Here is a 17,404-nt window from a genome sequence, read left to right on the forward strand (position 1 = left end):
AAATGTCAGTACTACAAGTGTTGTCTTTCAGATGAAATACTAAACTGTGCTCCCAACACCACCACATGCCCCCCCATACCCCAACACCAATCCTCACGACTATACTCTGCCTTCTCAGAAAGATGTAATGGATTCTATAGCATTACTTTCAAGAAGTATGGGCAGCATGGTGGCTTAGTGGTTAACATTGCTGCCTCATAATGCTGGCTTCGATTCCAGCCTCGGGCAACTGTCTGTCAAGAGCTTGCATGCTCTATCTGTGTCTGCTTGGGTTTCCTCTGGGTGCTTTGGTCTCCTACCACAATCCAAACATGTACAGGCTAGGTGACTTAGCCATGCTAAATGCCTACAGGGATGTGAAGAATAGATGCATTAATCAGGAGTAAATGTACAGCAATAGGGTAGGGGAATGGGTTTGGGTGGGTTACTCTTCGGAGGTTTGCTGTGGACTTGTTGGGCCAAAGGGCCTGTTTCCACACTGTAGGGATTCAATGATGATGTGTTGGGGAGTTCCTCCCAGCATCCTGACTAATAATTATCCAGCAATCAACATTACTCAAATGCAATCATCTGCTTGGAGGATTCTGCTGTGTGCAATATGTCTTCCTACCTTAACACAGAAAACACAATTCAACAGTGATTTAATTTTAATGCCTCCTGGGATGTGGGTGTTGCCGGCCAGGCTAGCATTTGTTGTCCATTCCTAATTATCACTGAGCTCAGTGTCTTGCTGGGCCACTTCAGAGTCAACCACATTGCTGTAGGCTTGGAGTCACACATGGACCAGACCAGGTAAGAATAGCAGCCTTCCCTTAAAGAGATTAGTGAACCTGGTGAGTTCTTTCAGCTGTCTATGATAGCATTGTGACTAAGATTAGTTTTCAATTCCAGGGGCAGTCAACTGACAGACCAGACAGATTGTGCTGTGGATGGCCGGCGTTGCCAACTTGTAGGAAAAGTCCTGCCTTTGGTACCTGCTGACTAACTTGATTAGTTGGCAGCTCTATCACTCTAGGCTGTATCAATGATCGATAATGGGCACTGCTCAGTCTGCAGGAAAAACCCTGACGTACTGTAGATCCTGGCTACCCCAAGAAGGTGAGCACCAGGAGTTTAGGGTGGGGAAGGTAACCTAGAGCCCAGAGAGTGGGTTGAGGAGGTCATGTTCTGTTGAGCAGGCCGTGTAGAAGGAAGAGGTCACAACCCCGATAAATACAGGACACCCACTCAAAATGAAGTGTCAACCTACTTTCCTGCCTTTGTTATGTAGAACTTTTAAAGCAGCTTATGGACCTACAAGTCATAGAGTTTTACAGAATGGAAGGAGGTCTTTCAGCCCATTCTGATTATCAAGTACCCATCCATTCTCATCACATTTTCCATCATTTCAGCCATAGCTTTCCATGCTATGACATTTTTTAAGAGTTCATCTGTATTCATTTTAAAGCTGTGATGGTTCTGATCCCCTCCACCTTTTCAGGCAGTGAGGTTCGGATGCCCAACACTCTGTGGGTGAAAAATATCTTCCTTAAATAACATCTAAATTTCCAACCCCTTACCTGAAATCCATGCTGTCTGGTTACTGACCCTTTGACTAAGGGGCAAAGTTTCTTCTGATCTACCTTATCTATGCCCCTCAAATTTTGCATACCACAGTTAGAACCCCCTGCAGTTTTCTGTCCTCCAAGGAAAAAGTGCCAGCCTATTTAATCTGTCCTCATAGGTGGAACATGCAGGCCCAGGCAACATCCTGGTGAATCTCTTCTTCACAATCTGTAATGAAGTCACACCCCTTGTATAGTTCACCTGTGCCCTAAGTAATATGTACAGTTCCATGATAACCCCTTGTTCTTGTATTCAACTTGCCTCAAATAATAAAGGTAAGTCTCCCATATGCCTTATTAAGCACCTTATCCAATTTTTCCTGTTGTCTTCTTGGCTGTGTAGATATGCAGGGCAAGTTTCCCTAATCCTCATTGATCCTACTATTTAATATGTACTCCCTTTCCTTGTTAAATATCCCAAAATGCCTTACCTCACATGTACCTGGATTGAATTCCATTTGCCACTACTCTGCCAGTCTGATCAAACTATCTGCATCATCCTGTAGTCTAAGGCTTTCCTCCTCAATGTTTGCCACACCACTAAACACTGTCTTCTGCAAACATACTGACCAAATCTCCTACATTCGTGTCTGGATTATTAACTTACATATTCAGGGCAAAGGACCCAGCAATGACCTCTGTGATAGGCCACTGAACATGGGCTTCCAGTCACAAAAGCAACCTCTGCTTCCTGCAAACTGCTCTGGATCCCATGGGCTCTTACCTTCTTGACCATGCTGCCATGTGACCCATGGGAAAAGCCTTACTGAAGTCCATGTAGACTGCATTAACTGCACTACCCTCATCTACACAACTCGTCACCTCCCTGACAAAGGGAGAAAGTGAGGTCTGCAGATGCTGGAGATCAGAGCTGAAAATGTGTTGCTGGAAAAGCGCAGCAGGTCAGGCAGCATCCAAGGAACAGGAGAATCGACGTTTCGGGCATAAGCCCTTCTTCAGGAATGAGGAAAGTGTGTCCAGCAGGCTAAGATAAAAGGTAGGGAGGAGGGACTTGGGGGAGGTTGCGTCGGAAATGTGATAGGTGGAAAGAGGTCATGGTGAGGGTGATAGGTCAGACTGGGGTGGGGGCGGAGAGGTCAGGAAGAAGATTGCAGGTTAGGAAGGCGGTGCTGAATTCGATGGATTTGACTGAGACAAGGTGGGGGGAGGGAAATGAGGAAATTGGTGAAATCCGAGTTCACCAGTTTCCTCATTTCCCCTCCCCCACCTTGTCTCAGTCAAATCCATCGAATTCAGCACCGCCTTCCTAACCTGCAATCTTCTTCCTGACCTCTCCGCCCCCACCCCAGTCTGACCTATCACCCTCACCTTGACCTCTTTCCACTATCACATTTCTGACACCCCTCCCCCAAGTCCGTCCTCCCTACCTTTTATCTTAGCCTGCTGGACACACTTTCCTCATTCCTGAAGAAGGGCTTATGCCCGAAACGTCGATTCTCCTGTTCCCTGGATGCTGCCTGACCTGCTGCGCTTTTCCAGCAACACATTTTCACCTCCCTGACAAAATCAATCAAACCTGTCAAACATGATCTCCCGCTGACAAAGCCATGCTTACTCTCCTTGACAGTTTCCTGATCCATTCCTACCACCCTTTTGAATAGTGGCACCACATTAGTGGCACCTCTCCTCTGACCAGAGATCAGAAAATTAATGTCAGGGCCCCTGCAGTCGTCTTCCTTGCCTCCCACAGGATTATTGGATTCATTTCATCAGGGCCTAGGGTCGAATTGAACTTGAAGCCTGCGAAAGCTACTTATACCTTCTACCTTTCAATTGTAATTTGTATCTCATAGTCCTCCTCCCTAAATTCTGTACCTACACTTCCCTATAATGAATAGAGATGCAAAGTACACTCTTATCCATTGTTGCCAAATAAGTACATTATCAGCATAAAATGGGATTCTAACAACTTTAGTTAATCTTTAATTATTTTTTAGATGAGAGGGTTAAGCAAACCACTCAACTGTCTTGTGTGCCGTTACACCACATACACACCCAGTAGGGTCGTGTAATATCCAGCCATGATTTGTTTCAATCTAATAATACAGCGTGACTCCCATCAGTTACGATGTTCTCTACAATAAGGTAGCTCCGCAGAACACCTAAGTTCTGTCTGAATAAAAGACCATGAGCTTCCAGTTGCCTGTCACTTCAACACACTACTTTATTCCCTGGTGAAAATCTCGGTCTCAGGTTTGTTGCGGTGCTCCAGCGAAGCTCAGCCCAAGCTGGAAGAACAGCACCTCGTTTTCTACTTGGAAACTCTACAGCTTTCTATATTCAATATTGAGTTCAACAATTTTACAGTTTGAGTTTCTTCCATGTCCTACCCCAACCCCCACACACCAGGCCTTGTACCACATAGTTTGCTATTACACAAAACCCATTGTTAGCCACTAACAGTTCCCAGTAATAGCTATACATTCATCCTTGCCTGATTATCATCTGTTCCTTTGTCTGACCTATTGTTCTTCTCTCTCGTCGAGCTCTATCTCCACTTATCATTTACTCCTTACCCTCTTCGCCCACCCTATCTTCTCCATAAAAAAGAAACATTTTTCTAGCTGTTACTAGTTTTGAGGAAGGGTCACTGGACCCGAAATATTAACTCTGATTTCTCTTCACAGATGCTGCCAAACCCGCTGAGCTTTTCCAGCAATTTCTGTTTTTGTTTCTGATTTCCAGCATCTGCAGTTCTTTCAGAATTGTTTTTTGTTGCTCTGGAGGGATTTGAACCCATGTCTGCAGGGCATTAACCTGGGCATCTGACTTACTTGCCCAGTGTTATTACCATTGCACCTCCACTGTCTCCTTAATTTAGTAGCTGATTTTTAAAAAATCTTTGGAGTGTTCTGAGTTTATCGAAGGCTATATAAATTCAAGTTTTTCTTTCTCTACCCAAGCAAGTTGCCATTAAAGAGGAGGAGAGTTGCATTTGGCTTATGCTGCCCCTTTTAAGCCATAGAATCTCACTAACTATGGTTGGAAGGATAAATGTTACAGCTATCTCTGAACTGGCTTGTGTGCTATGTAAAGTTAATCCTTCAGTGTTGAGAATCAAAGCTTGTGTGGAACATTGGTGTGCCTCCAAGATACTTGGAAATGTAAAACTGCCTGAAAGTCTGCTTTCGATAGAAAGGCAAAAGGAGAGAAATGGGCTGTTTGTGATCCATGTATTCTGCACACTTTCGTTTCTTCTTCACAGCTCCAAACTATAAAAAGGAGTTTTCTAAACACACTTATCGCATGCAAGCTCTGTAATTCGTCCCACATTTCGTGGGCATCCATTTGGCTCAAGGTCACGGAAAATAAAAATAAGGAGAGAAGTACAACAGGTGCCTGACTCACTGTCAAAATTATACCCCTCTGTGTTCATTCTGATGCTGAGTATTCGTACATTAATTGCTCTTTCATCAGGATTCTTTGGAGATAAAATTAAATTGTTTTCTTTGAAACAGTCCTCATCATCAGTCTTGTGTTACTGGAATAAATTACATTGCAGTGCCCCAGTGATTAAGCTTTGCATACATTTACTCAATTCAGATAACATTGCTCTGTCCATTTCTTTACCATGCAGTTAATTAGTTTAAAATAAGTTTGCCAGTAAACTGTGTATATCTAAATTTCACCGCTGGATCATTATTGGCAAGGACCTCATCTCCTTTGGCCCTAAACTCCATAATTCCTGCACAAAACCTCTCCCTCTTGACTCATACTCCTCCCCTAAGCTTGACAATTCTGTTGGTAAACACTGCCTGCATCATTTGCTTTTCTTTATCATCTGTACTAAAGTTACCTTTGTTTTGGCTGGCTGTCAAAAGTTCTTTCTGTATGAGTTGCTCACTTTAGGAAGTTTCGTTATGTGAAATATGCTGGAAAAATAAAATGGTTTTTGTTGTTAATGTCCCTTTTTAAACTGCCCATAGTGGAACTTGGCCTGAGGATGTTAAACATTTACGTAACAACACCAAATTCCAAGTGTGCAAAAGCTATGCTTTAATTTTCTTCTTATCTAGTAATGCTAGGCTAACTTAGCAGATAACTTGCTTGCTTTATGAAAATCAGCAGACTGCATGTTCCGGAACAACTACAATCAGAATCCTACAAACAACTGGCTTTGATTGCCAGATTGTAAAGCAGTACTTGTGTTTTCCTGCATGTGGTGAACAGAACAATTCCAATCCTCTCCTACTCTGCTCAGTGGAGCAGTGAAGTGCAAATTGCAATTTAGCCAGGATTTTTTATTAACTTTAAACTTAGCTTGGAGGCAAGCATATTAAGTCCCGACTTCTGTGCCAACCCCACTGCTGACATAACTCATGATATCACTACATGAATCCAAAAATGTAGCCATGGTAAATGCAGGTTGCGGGGATTGGGAGGTGGAGTGGGGAGGGGGAGTGGTGTTGGTTTTGGCAGCTCTGAAAATGGGCCACTTCCACCACACCACTCTACCCAATGACACCTCTGACAATGAGCCATTTCCACTGTATCAATCTATCCAATGACATCTCTGACAATGAGCCATTTCCACTGTATCACTCTATCCAATCGTACCTCTGATACCGGGTTATTTCCACTGTGTCACTTTATCCAATGGCACCTCTGTCAATGGGCCATTTCCACTTTATCACTGTATCCAATCATACGTCTGATAATGGGCCATTTCCACTGTATCACTGTATCCAATCGTACCTCTGAGAATGGGCCATTTCCACTACACCACTCTATCCAATGGCACCTCTGACAATGGGCCATTTCCACTGTATCATTCTGTCCAATCCTGCCTCTGACAATGGGCCATTTCCACTGCATCACTCTATCCAGTGGTACTTCTTACAATGAGCTATTTATACTCTTTCACTCTCCCCAATGCCATCTTTGCCTCAGCAAACCTGGGCTAATCCAATATGGGGTCCTCAATCTAGCACTGGGAGTATCAGATTATGTTCTCCAACTTCTGGAGTGGGGCTTGAACATGCAAACGTCTGATTTGAAGACAAGAGTGCAACAAACTAAGGCACAGGCATGGCACTGAATAACTTGTACTATTTTTGCACAATTATGATGAAAATGAGAATAACATGTGATAAATTGAAATAAGCTAATAAGAATATTCAAACCAAAGTATTTTATTTCACAGGCAACAACCAAATCTGTAGACAGAACTGATCCTAATCAACTCTACCACAAAATGACTTTGCAAAATATGACCGAAAACTTCCCTATCACAGTTGATGCTAAGGTAAGATGGTTTCTTGAATGAAATGATGTGGCTTGCCAGAATCAGAAGCTAGTGGATAGAGAGTGGAAACTATTCTCCCATTGATATCCAGTGTGAATGCCAAACGGTGCTGGAATGTTGCAATATGCCAGCACACTATTGTATTTTAATGCAAATTAGACAGATTTTCTTTTGAAAATAATACCTCAGGATCCAGTATATGAACAAATTGAAGCATGGAATGAGATGAGTTCACCTTGCTTGAGAGGAACAAGATGCCTTTGAACCTCTGATAGCTAAAACTCTCCATATCATCTCTGGCTCCATGTATGCTGTTTGATAGAGATTGCTTGTTATGTTAAGTCACAACACCATTACCTTTTATAAAGAGATGGTGGAAAATTAACCAGATGGGTCATGGTCTTTATTTTTCTAACAATTTTGACAGTGTCATCTCTTTACAGTTTTCTCCAGCAGGTTTTAGAAAGCGAGATACAATGCATCTGTGGAGATATTCATGGAGCCAATTTGAGTGGCTGAGAGGGAATGGTTTCTGAACATCATGAGGGGCCACTGAGCTCCACTGCTGTAGGCAATCCACAGTTAGCTGGCAATCTGGTTAGCTGCTGATTTCCTGGCTTTGTGTGGAGTAGCCAAACTCTGCTGAGGCAAAGGTGGCATTGGAGAGAGTGACAATGCAAATGGCCAATTCACAGAGATGCCATTGGAGATGAAATAGCCCATTGCCAGTGGTGGCATTGGAGAGATTGATGGAGTGGAAATGTTCCATTGAGAGATGTGGCATTGTAGAGAGTGATGGAGAGGAAATAGCCTATTGACAAAGGTGCCTTTTCAGAGAGTGATGGAGAGGAATTGGCCTGCTGACAGAGGATGCAGCTTCTTAAGATTAATCTGATCTTATTCTGATGTCACAGCGATCTTTGGAATAGTCTTATTCATCAACAAAACCCTTATTTTAAATTCTCTCAAATTTCACTGAACTGTCAAATTCACTTCAGTGGATTTGAACTTGAAAAGTACTGTTGGCCATTTCAGTGGCTGAACATTTCAAGAGTTGATGATATTGGTTCACTGTTTTGTTTTAAATTAACAAAGAGGGAAAGCTTTAGCCAAACCAACATAGAGTCTTAGAGTCATAGAGATATACAGCATGGAAACAGACCCTTCAGTCCAACCTGTCCATGCTGACCAGATATCCCAACCCAACCTAGACCGACCTGCTAGCACCCGGCCCATATCCCTCCAAACCCTTCCTATTCATATAACCATCCAAATGCCTCTTAAATGTTGCAATTGTACCAGCCTCCACCACATCCTTTGGCAGCTCATTCCATACACGTACCACCCTCTGCGTGACAAAGTTGCCCCTTAAGTCTCTTTTATATCTTTCCCCTCTCACCCCAAGCCTATGCCCTCTAGTTCTGTCCCCCCCCCCGACCCCAGGGAAAAGACTTTGTCTATTTATCCTATCCATGCCCCTCATAATTTTGTAATACTCTATAAGGTCACCCATCAGCCCCCAACACTCTAGGGAAAACAGCCCCAGCCAGTTCAGCCTCTCCCTGTAGCTCAGATCCTCCAACCCTGGCATCATCCTTGAAAATCTTTTCTGAACCCTTTCAAGTTTCACATCTTTCTGATAGGGAGGAGACCAGAACTTCATGCAATATTCAACAGTGGCGTAACCAATGTCCTGTACAGCTGCCACATGACCTCCCAACCCCTGTACTCAATACTCTGACCAATAAAGGAAAGCATACCAAACACCTTCTTCACCATCCTATCTATCTGCAATTCCACTTTCAAGGAGCTATGAATCTGCACTCCAAGGTCTCTTTGTTCAGCAACTCTCCCGAGGACCTTACCATTAAGTGTAAAAGTCCTGCTAAGATTTGCTTTCCCAAAATGCAGCACCTCACATTTATCGGAATTAAACTCATCTGCCACTTCTCAGCCCATTTGCCCATCTGGTCCAGATCCTGTTGTAATCTGAGGTAATCCTCTTCGCTGTCCACTACAGCTCCAATTTTGGTGTCATCTGCAAACTTACTAGCTGTACCTCTTATGCTCGCATCCAAATCATTTTTGTAAATGACAAAAAGTAGAGGGCCCAGCACCGATCCACTGGTCACAGGCCTCCAGTCTGAAAAACAACCGTCCACCACCACCCTCTGTCTTCTACCTTTGAGCCAGTTCTGTATCCAAATGGCTAGTTCTCCCTTTATTCCGTGTGATCTAACTTTGCTAATCAGTCTCCCATGGGGAACCTTGTCGAACACCTTACTGAAGTCCATATTGACCACGTCTACTGCTCTGCCCTCATCAATCTTCTTTGTTACTTCATCCAAAAACTCAATCAAGTTTGTGAGACACGATTTCCCACGCACAAGGCCATGTTGACCATCCCGAATCAGTCCTTGCCTTTCCAAATACATGTACATCCTGTCCCTCAGGATTCCCTCCAACAACTTGCCCACCACCGAGGTCAGGCTCACCGGTCTATAGTTCCCTGGCTCGTCTTTACCACCCTTCTTAAACAGTGGCACCACGTTTGCCAACCTCCAGTCTTCCAGCACCTCATCTCACCAACATATTAGCTGAAATATGAACAGAAGTTGTTGGAGAAGCTCAGCAGGTCGGGCAGCATCTGTGGAGAGAGAAGCAGAGTTAACATTTGGAGTCCAATCTGACTATTCTTTGGAATTGAAGGTTCTCTCACAGATATTTCCAATCCTGCTGGGTATCTCCAGCAATTACGATTTTATGTCATTATTTCTCTAACCATGGCATTTGCCTTTTTATCTGCTGTAAGCTTGTGTGATTTATGAGAAGGGATTAAGAATTATGTAACTACAATATGTAACTGGCATAAAGACTAAATCAATCAAGATGTAATTGAATTGTGGATTAGTTTTAAGATGGAGATGGTTCCAAAAGGCTTAGTAGATTGATACGTAAATGAATGGGTTGCACTAGAAGGATAGGTTCAACAGATTGAGCTTGTTTCCACTGGAGTCTAAAAGAGTGAGAGGTTACTTGATCAAAGTGAATAAGTTTCTGAATGTTCTTGAAATATGTTCCCTCTGTGGCTCACTGTTTTAAAATTAAGAGTCACCCTTTGAGAGCATTGAGTACAGGACTTGGGAGGTCATGTAGCGGCTGTTCAGGACATTAGTTAGGCCACTTTTGGAATACTGTATGCAGTTCTGGTCTCCCTCCTATCAAGAGGATGTAATCAAACTTGAAAGGGTTCAGAAATATTTTAAAAAGATGTTGCTAGGTTTGGAGCATTTGAGCTTTAGGGAGAGGCTGAATAGGGCTGTTTTCCCTGGAGTATCAGAGGCCGAGGGGGTGACCTTATAGAGGTTTATAAAATCATGCGGGGCATGGATAGTATAAATAGACAAGGTTTTTTTCTTGGGATGAGGGAGTCCAGAGAGGGGAAAAATTTAAAAGGGACCTAAGGGGCAACCTTTCCACAAAGAAGGTGGTGCGTGCATGGAGGGAGTGGTGGAGGCTGGTAGAATTGCAACGTTTAAAAGGCATCTGGATGGATATATGAGTAGGAAGAGTTTAACAAATATGGGCCAATTGCTGTAATATGATATCTGGTTGGGTTGGATGAGTTGGACCGAAGGGTCTGTTTCTGTGTTGTACATCTCTGTGATTCTATCACTCTAACAAGGATGAGGACAATTTGTTTTCTCAGAAGGTAGTGCAACTTTGGAACTCTGCTTCAGAAGGCAGTAAATGAGAATCATTGAGTATGTTTAAGAAGGAATTGGAAAGATTAATGTTAATGTGATTTGTGAGAAGGGATTAAGAATTATGTAACTACAAAATGTGGAATTCAAAACAAAAGCAGACAGCAATGATCTGATGGAATGGTGCTACAGACTCAAAGGTCTCCCATTTCATATGAATCTTATGCTTTACATTTTATTGTTTCAATTTTGAACAGCTGATCGGATCAGGTGCGACATCCATCTAATCTAATTCCTTATTGAACGGAATGGAGTGTGATACAGGGTAGGGGATAAAACCAGAGTTCTTATCAACTTGATGGATTCACCAAGGTTCAAATTAAAATTGCCTCCAAATGTCTACTTATAAATATAAGGCAAACGAATGTTCAATGACCTAACACTGCAAATGGTAATTCAGACTAAATTGAATCAAGAAAGTCAAAAGGTTTACCAGATGTCCTAACTGAAAATCAGGCACTGCAGCTGCATCCTGATCAGCATTAGCTGACTTAATAAATGTAACTCATTTTGAAAACTTCCAGAGAATTAAGATTGACTTTGACAGGTCAGTAGTGTGAAGCACATAGCCTGAATGACATAATGGGAATACTTTGGACTATTTTCATTAAAATTTGAAACTATGGCTGTTAAATAGCTCCTACTTTTGGGTTCTATGAACATAAGAACAGAATAGGTCATTTATCCTCTGAACCTTTTTTTACATTTATTTATGGGATGTCAGTGCATCACTGAGCAGTCAGAATTTATTGTCCAATTTCCCTCAAGTCCATAAGATCATAAGATCTAGGAACAAACGTAGGCTATTCAGTCCATTGAATCTGTTCTGCCATTCAATGAGATTATGGTTGACATGATAATCCTCAACTCCACTTTCCTTCTTTTTTCCCTCTAACCCTTGATTCCCTCACTGATTTAAAGGACAGTCTATCTCTGCCTTGAATATTCTTAATGACCCAGCCTCCACTATTCCCTATGGTAAGGACTTCTTCCTCTGAGATTGGGCTTTCTCGTCTGAGATTCTCTCACAAAGAAAAAACATTTGGGGAAAGGACAGGAGATTGGCATTAAGTAATACAACCTGTAGAAGCACTATCAGCTGATTGGCCTTTTCTGCATCTACTCTCTCAAATCCGATAAGAATCATGCATGTTTCAATAAGGTTGCCTTTCATTCTTCTAAATTCCAATAAACAGAGGTCCAATCTAATTAACCTCTCCTCATAAGAAAATTCATCCATACTTACAATCAACCCAGTGAACCTTCCCTGGATTACCTTCAAGGTCAGTATGTCTTTCTTTAGATAAGGGAACCAGAACTGTCCAGTGTATTTCAGTCTGACCAGTGGCTTGTATAGTTTTAGCAAGACTTAACTGAAATCTGAAGTCATAATTGAACTTATGAGAATAGATTGAAAAAGTTGGCACTTTATTCCTTGAAGTGAAGAAGGCGGAGATTAAATTTGATAGAGGTTTTCAAAGTCATGAGTAGATAGGATAAGCTGTTCCTGCTGGTAAAAGAAAAAAAGAATGAAAGGGTATAGATTTGAAGGGATGTGCAAATGGACATGAGAATAAACCTTTGCACACAGCAAGTAGTTAGGCTATGGAATGCACTGCCTGGAAATCTGACAGAGACAAGTTCAATTGAGGTATTCAAGAGGGCATTGGCTTGTTATTTAGATCAAAATGCTGTTCAGAGATATGGGGAAAAGACTAGAGATTGGCATTAGGTGATTGTGCTTGTACCAGTTCTATCAGCTGAATGGCCTCTCTGTGTCAAACTGTAATTCTACAATTTCCCTACTTTCATACTCAATTCCAAGTACCTTCCCCAATACCTAATGAACTTGTTTGCAATTTTTTTGTTTTATACATGAGGACTCTCAAATCCCTCTGTGCTATAGCTTTCTATAATGTTTCAGCATTTAAATAATACACACCACCTCTATTCTTCCTACCAAAGTGCATTACCTCACATTTCCCATCATTATATCCCATCTTCTAAGTTTTTTGCCTACTTAATTAATCTGTCTATATCTGTCATCCACACAGTTGTCTTTGCACCTATTTTTGTGTCAATTGCAAACTTGGCTAGAGTCCATATAGTATTGTAATGGTGGAGTCTTCATGAACCGCTGTGGACCATGTGACTTAGGTAGACATACAGTGCTTTGAGGGAGGACGTTTCAACGGTAGTAAAGGAATAGTGATATAGTTGCAAGTCAGGATTTTTAGACCTGCCAGTGAATGTGTTGCCATATATCTTCTGCCTATCCCTTTTGTGATAGCAGTACAGTGCCATTGGAGCTGCAACCATTCAGTTAGATCATGATCTGCAATGGAGGGCCATATTGTTCACCATATGCTGTATGCTAAAGTTAATAAAAACCTAGCTTTTTCAGATTTAAAATTTACAATTGATCTTATATTGGTTACTGTTTGTGGAAGCAGCAATTAACTTCTATTACCCAATAGAAGAGTCTAGAATCATAGAGTCACACAGACTTACTGCACAGAAACAGATCCTTCAGTCCAACCAGTCCATGCCAACCGTAATCCGAAACTAAACTAGTGCCACCTCTCTGCACTTGGCCAATATCCCTCCAAACATTTCCTTATGTACTTATCCAAATACTTTTAAATATTGAACTGTACCTGCATCAATCACTTCCTTTGGAAAGTCATTCCATACAAGAACCACACACTGTAAAAAAAATGCTCCTCATGTTCTTTTTAAATCTTTCTCCTCTCATCTTAAAAGAAATATGGCCCTCGTCCCCCACAATATGGAAAAGACACCTACCATTCACCCTTCAAGATTTTAAACATCTCTAGAAGATTTTTAAACCTACTACACTCCAGTGAAAAAGGTCCCAGCCTATGCAGCCTCTCCTTATAACTATGCTTTCCATTCCTGGTAACATCCAGATAAATCTTTTCTGAACCCTCTGCAGCTTAATAATATCCTTCCTATAACAGTGCGAACAGAACTAAACACAGTACTTCAGAAAGGCCTCACCAATATCTTGTAAACCCTCAACATGATTCCCAATTCCCATACTCGCAGGTCTGAGCAATGAAGGCAAGTGTGCTAAATGCCTTCTTAACCACGTTGTCTACATGTGACACAAACTCCAAAGAATTATGTACCTGAAGCCCTAAGTCTTTTTCTTCTACAACATTAGTCTCGTAACTTTATTTTTGAACAATCTGACACTAATTTGCAATCTATTCCCCTTGGTACCGAATTTCCAACTTGGTAGAAATAGCTGACTGTTTAATTGCTCAACACCTTTTCTGTCTGTTTTTGGAATTTTTAAGTAAAATGTGTAAGGAGCTGTGTACTTGGAGTTTGCATCAGTACTTTCTTTCTCTCTGTACTCATGCTTCAGACAGGCCATTGCTATCATTGCTCATCCTTAATTATCCTAAGAAGATGGTGTCAGCCTGCTTGCTGGGCTATGTCAGGGGGCAGCTAAGAGTCAGCCATGTGGGAGTGGGACTGGAGTCACATATATAATCCCAGACCAGTAAGGATCATAGATTTCCTTCTCAGCAAGGTATTAGTGAACCAGGTAGGTTTGAACAATAACTTGTGCACTTTACAGTGATTTTTGGTGCTGATGATGCTTAATATCTTGAGTTTCTTTTCAAATGACAGCTTATTGAGTTCATGAATGCTAAGTGTGAGAGAATGGAGTTTTTATTTATTTACTGATTATTAAATATGAAGTTCAGTGTTCAATTCCTGTGATTTGTAAATATGAATTTTCATGTTCGGTTTCTGTGTTTTCTTATTTAAGGAATTCAGCTGGAAGAATTTCACCAATGAGATTCTCTCTACTGTGAACCTGCATGTGACAGATAATGAACCAATTGTTGTTTATGCACCAGAGTATCTTGAGAAGCTGGCACCTATTCTGAGTAAATATAAGCCGAGGTATGTATGCAAGAATTAACATGATGTAATGTCTATTTGCAGCATTTATTGTGGGCCTCCGGGATCATGCATGTTGGTTGGAGAACCAGCTAGAGTCTGGGGATGTGACTTTTTAGGAAGGCCTTCCATGTTGAGTACCAATCATGCAGTGAGCCTCCCTGGCGCTTGGAGTCTTAGGGTTTGAGGGAATCAACAATATGGGATTGGAGAGGAACAGAGCCTTACCAGTACTTTCCCCATACCTTTCCTGATGCCAGGTCTGTCAAACAGGTGGACAATCATGACTGCCAGTGAACAAGAGAAACCATGCCCTCACCTGCAGGCAGTGTTTGCTTTCTGATTGCCCCCTATTGGGTCAAAACCAGGGTTTTGCCAAATGAGACCCTTACATGGGTATTAATTGCCCCATTAAAGATTGGTATAAGGTGGGAAGGCCATCCATGACCTTTCCTGCCACTGATTTCATTGGGGCTGAGGTGGGAAGGTGGCAGGGACCCTGTCAGTGTTAGAAATATAGGTCACTCTAATGGTAAGACGGAACAATTCCATTGCAGGTAATGCTCATTGCACTTTGTCTTTAAGTTGGATAGTTAGGGTTATTGTGATGCAGTGATAGTGTCCCTACCTCTGAGACAGGAGGCCTGGGTTCAAGTTCCACTTGCTCCAGAGGTGGGCCATAACAGAATGATTAGAAAGATAAAGATTGTTCTTCCTGATCTTTGGGCATTGATGCGGAGAAGTGTGACCAGGTTGGAGGCCTTTTCATGGGTGTGCTGCTGGGCCTGGCCAATTTGGTCATTAACAGGTCCAGATGGTGGAGAGACTTGTGTCTGCCGACTGTCTGCCCTTTGTGCCAGGAGTCCTTGGAAAGGGAACACAGTGTTCGCCAATAATCAAAATGCTTTTCGAGAACTGTGGGCACCATAGGTGGTAGAGTGACTTATCCTCCCTTCCAACTCCAGTTGATTTAGCCCCCTCTCTTTCTCTCCCTCACCTTTGGTGCTCTGTATTGCCCTTGCCAAATATTGCACATAATTTGATTAGTTGGAAACACGGGTGATTTACTGGTGATGGACAATATTTGAAATGTCCTACAGGTGATTTGGTGGTGGTCAGAAAGCCGTTTAGTTGTGTGTAATAACACTTCCAGATATGAGAAGAAATTTTCAAAAATACAGCTGGGTTCTTGGCCATGGAGGTTAATTGTTCCTGACTGCCTGACCCTCTTCTCTGATATGTCCATTCCCTAGTGTGCTTAGAGACGCGGCATGCTATGTCCAGTAACACCCTCAATGCCTTTAGAGAGATGGTTGGACAGCAATATTTCTCTCTCCAACTCCATTTTAAATTAGTTCCTTCCCTCTTTGCCTATCCCCTCCCCATATTTGTTATTGTTGCACTGCTCCTGATGGGTAGTGCTCGTTAGTTTATTAGCTTTTTAGTTGTTGTTTTAATTTGTAACATTTGGTGATTTGGTGGTGGTGGAAAATATGCAGATTTGTGTATGGCATCTTTGAACAGAAAAAAGGAAACCAATTGTTTTCTTCACCAGTGGGGTGAGAGGCTTGTATCAGGGAAAGGATCTAGAAGGGGAAGGTGGAAACTGGTACTTATGTTAAACAATGGATTTACAATAAAACCTTGGAAATCTCTGCCTTTTTCACCAATTTGGTATCAATCTGTTAAAGAATTTCTACTTTCCATATCTTGTCACCAAACTCAGTACAAAAGGAGGCATTAAATTCCGTTTTATTTGAAAAAAATGAATGCTGTTGTAACTTAACCCTTTTCAATTAATGTAGCACTTATATCATTATATATTAGCGTCGGATAATAGGCCTGGGATACTCAGCTAAGAAATTAGTTTAAGATCACTCCTGATTGCTCTGCTGCAGCAACGATATGCATTTATGTAGAGACTTTAAAATAGTAAAAGACATTCCAAGGTTCTTCACTAGAGAGTGATATGGACTCTGATCCAAAGAAAGACTTCTTTCAGACAGGCTTAGTTGAAGTGGAAGGTTTGAAGAAGGAAAGCAAGTCAGAAAGGCTGAGATCTTTTAGGGCACAAATAATGAGGCCATAGCCAATGATAGTGAAATGAAAGTTCAAACTGGCCTTAAGAGGCCAAGATAAATTGAGACAAGATTGAGGCCACGTTCTTTGGGAATTAGGCTGACCAATCCTTCAATCCATTCACCATCAGGACAGATTACCTGAAGGTGCTGGGAATATCATTTGGAGGGATTGGGATGTGCGCAAGATCGTGGGAGAAGTGTGTCATGAAGATGAAACAGAAACTGGTCTTTTGGGAGCACTGATCCCTGTCCATTGTAGGTGAAAACCTGGTCATCAGGTGTGAGACACTCGATCTGTTGTTGTGTATGGTGCGGTTCTGGCCCATCCCCCAAAACTGCACAGTTACAGTCACCTGAACCATCTTCCACGTCATCTGGTGGCCTAAGATAGACTGTGTCTGCAGGGACTCCATGTACAAAACTCTGGACAAGGGGGAAGAATATGTGTAATGTTGCCCTTATTCTGATGGTCACCTTTGAGTGTGGCTGCATCAAGCTGTGTGTAGACCCTCGGTACATAAACACCAAGTGTCACCACATACTTGGTGGGCGGCACGGTGGCACAGTGGTTAGCACTGCTGCCTCGCAGCGCCAGAGACCCGGGTTCAATTCCCGCCTCAGGCGACTGACTGTGTGGAGTTTGCACGTTCTCCCCGTGTCTGCGTGGGTTTCCTCCGGGTGCTCCGGTTTCCTCCCACCATCCAAAGATGTGCAGGGTCAGGTGAATTGGCCATACTAAATTCCCTGTAG

At 42.2% G+C, this 17,404-nt stretch overlaps 1 protein-coding gene across 2 annotated transcripts in view; it reads left to right on the top strand.

Annotated features, from left to right (window-relative positions):
- LOC122556163 (neprilysin-like) overlaps window positions 1-17,404 on the top strand; it is a 185,017-nt gene that overhangs the window by 104,731 nt on the left and 62,882 nt on the right. For both annotated transcript variants that reach the window (XM_043702673.2, XM_043702674.2), the window contains exons 10-11: window positions 6,769-6,870; window positions 14,440-14,576. In XM_043702673.2, the coding sequence (XP_043558608.2) occupies window positions 6,769-6,870; window positions 14,440-14,576 (239 nt within the window). The remainder of the gene's footprint in view (window positions 1-6,768; window positions 6,871-14,439; window positions 14,577-17,404) is intronic.

The sequence above is a fragment of the Chiloscyllium plagiosum genome, unplaced genomic scaffold (genome assembly GCF_037043375.1).
Source record: "Chiloscyllium plagiosum isolate Xiang-an unplaced genomic scaffold, Cpla_swu_hap1 HiC_scaffold_13, whole genome shotgun sequence".
In the NCBI taxonomy this organism is placed as follows: Eukaryota; Metazoa; Chordata; class Chondrichthyes; order Orectolobiformes; family Hemiscylliidae; genus Chiloscyllium; species Chiloscyllium plagiosum.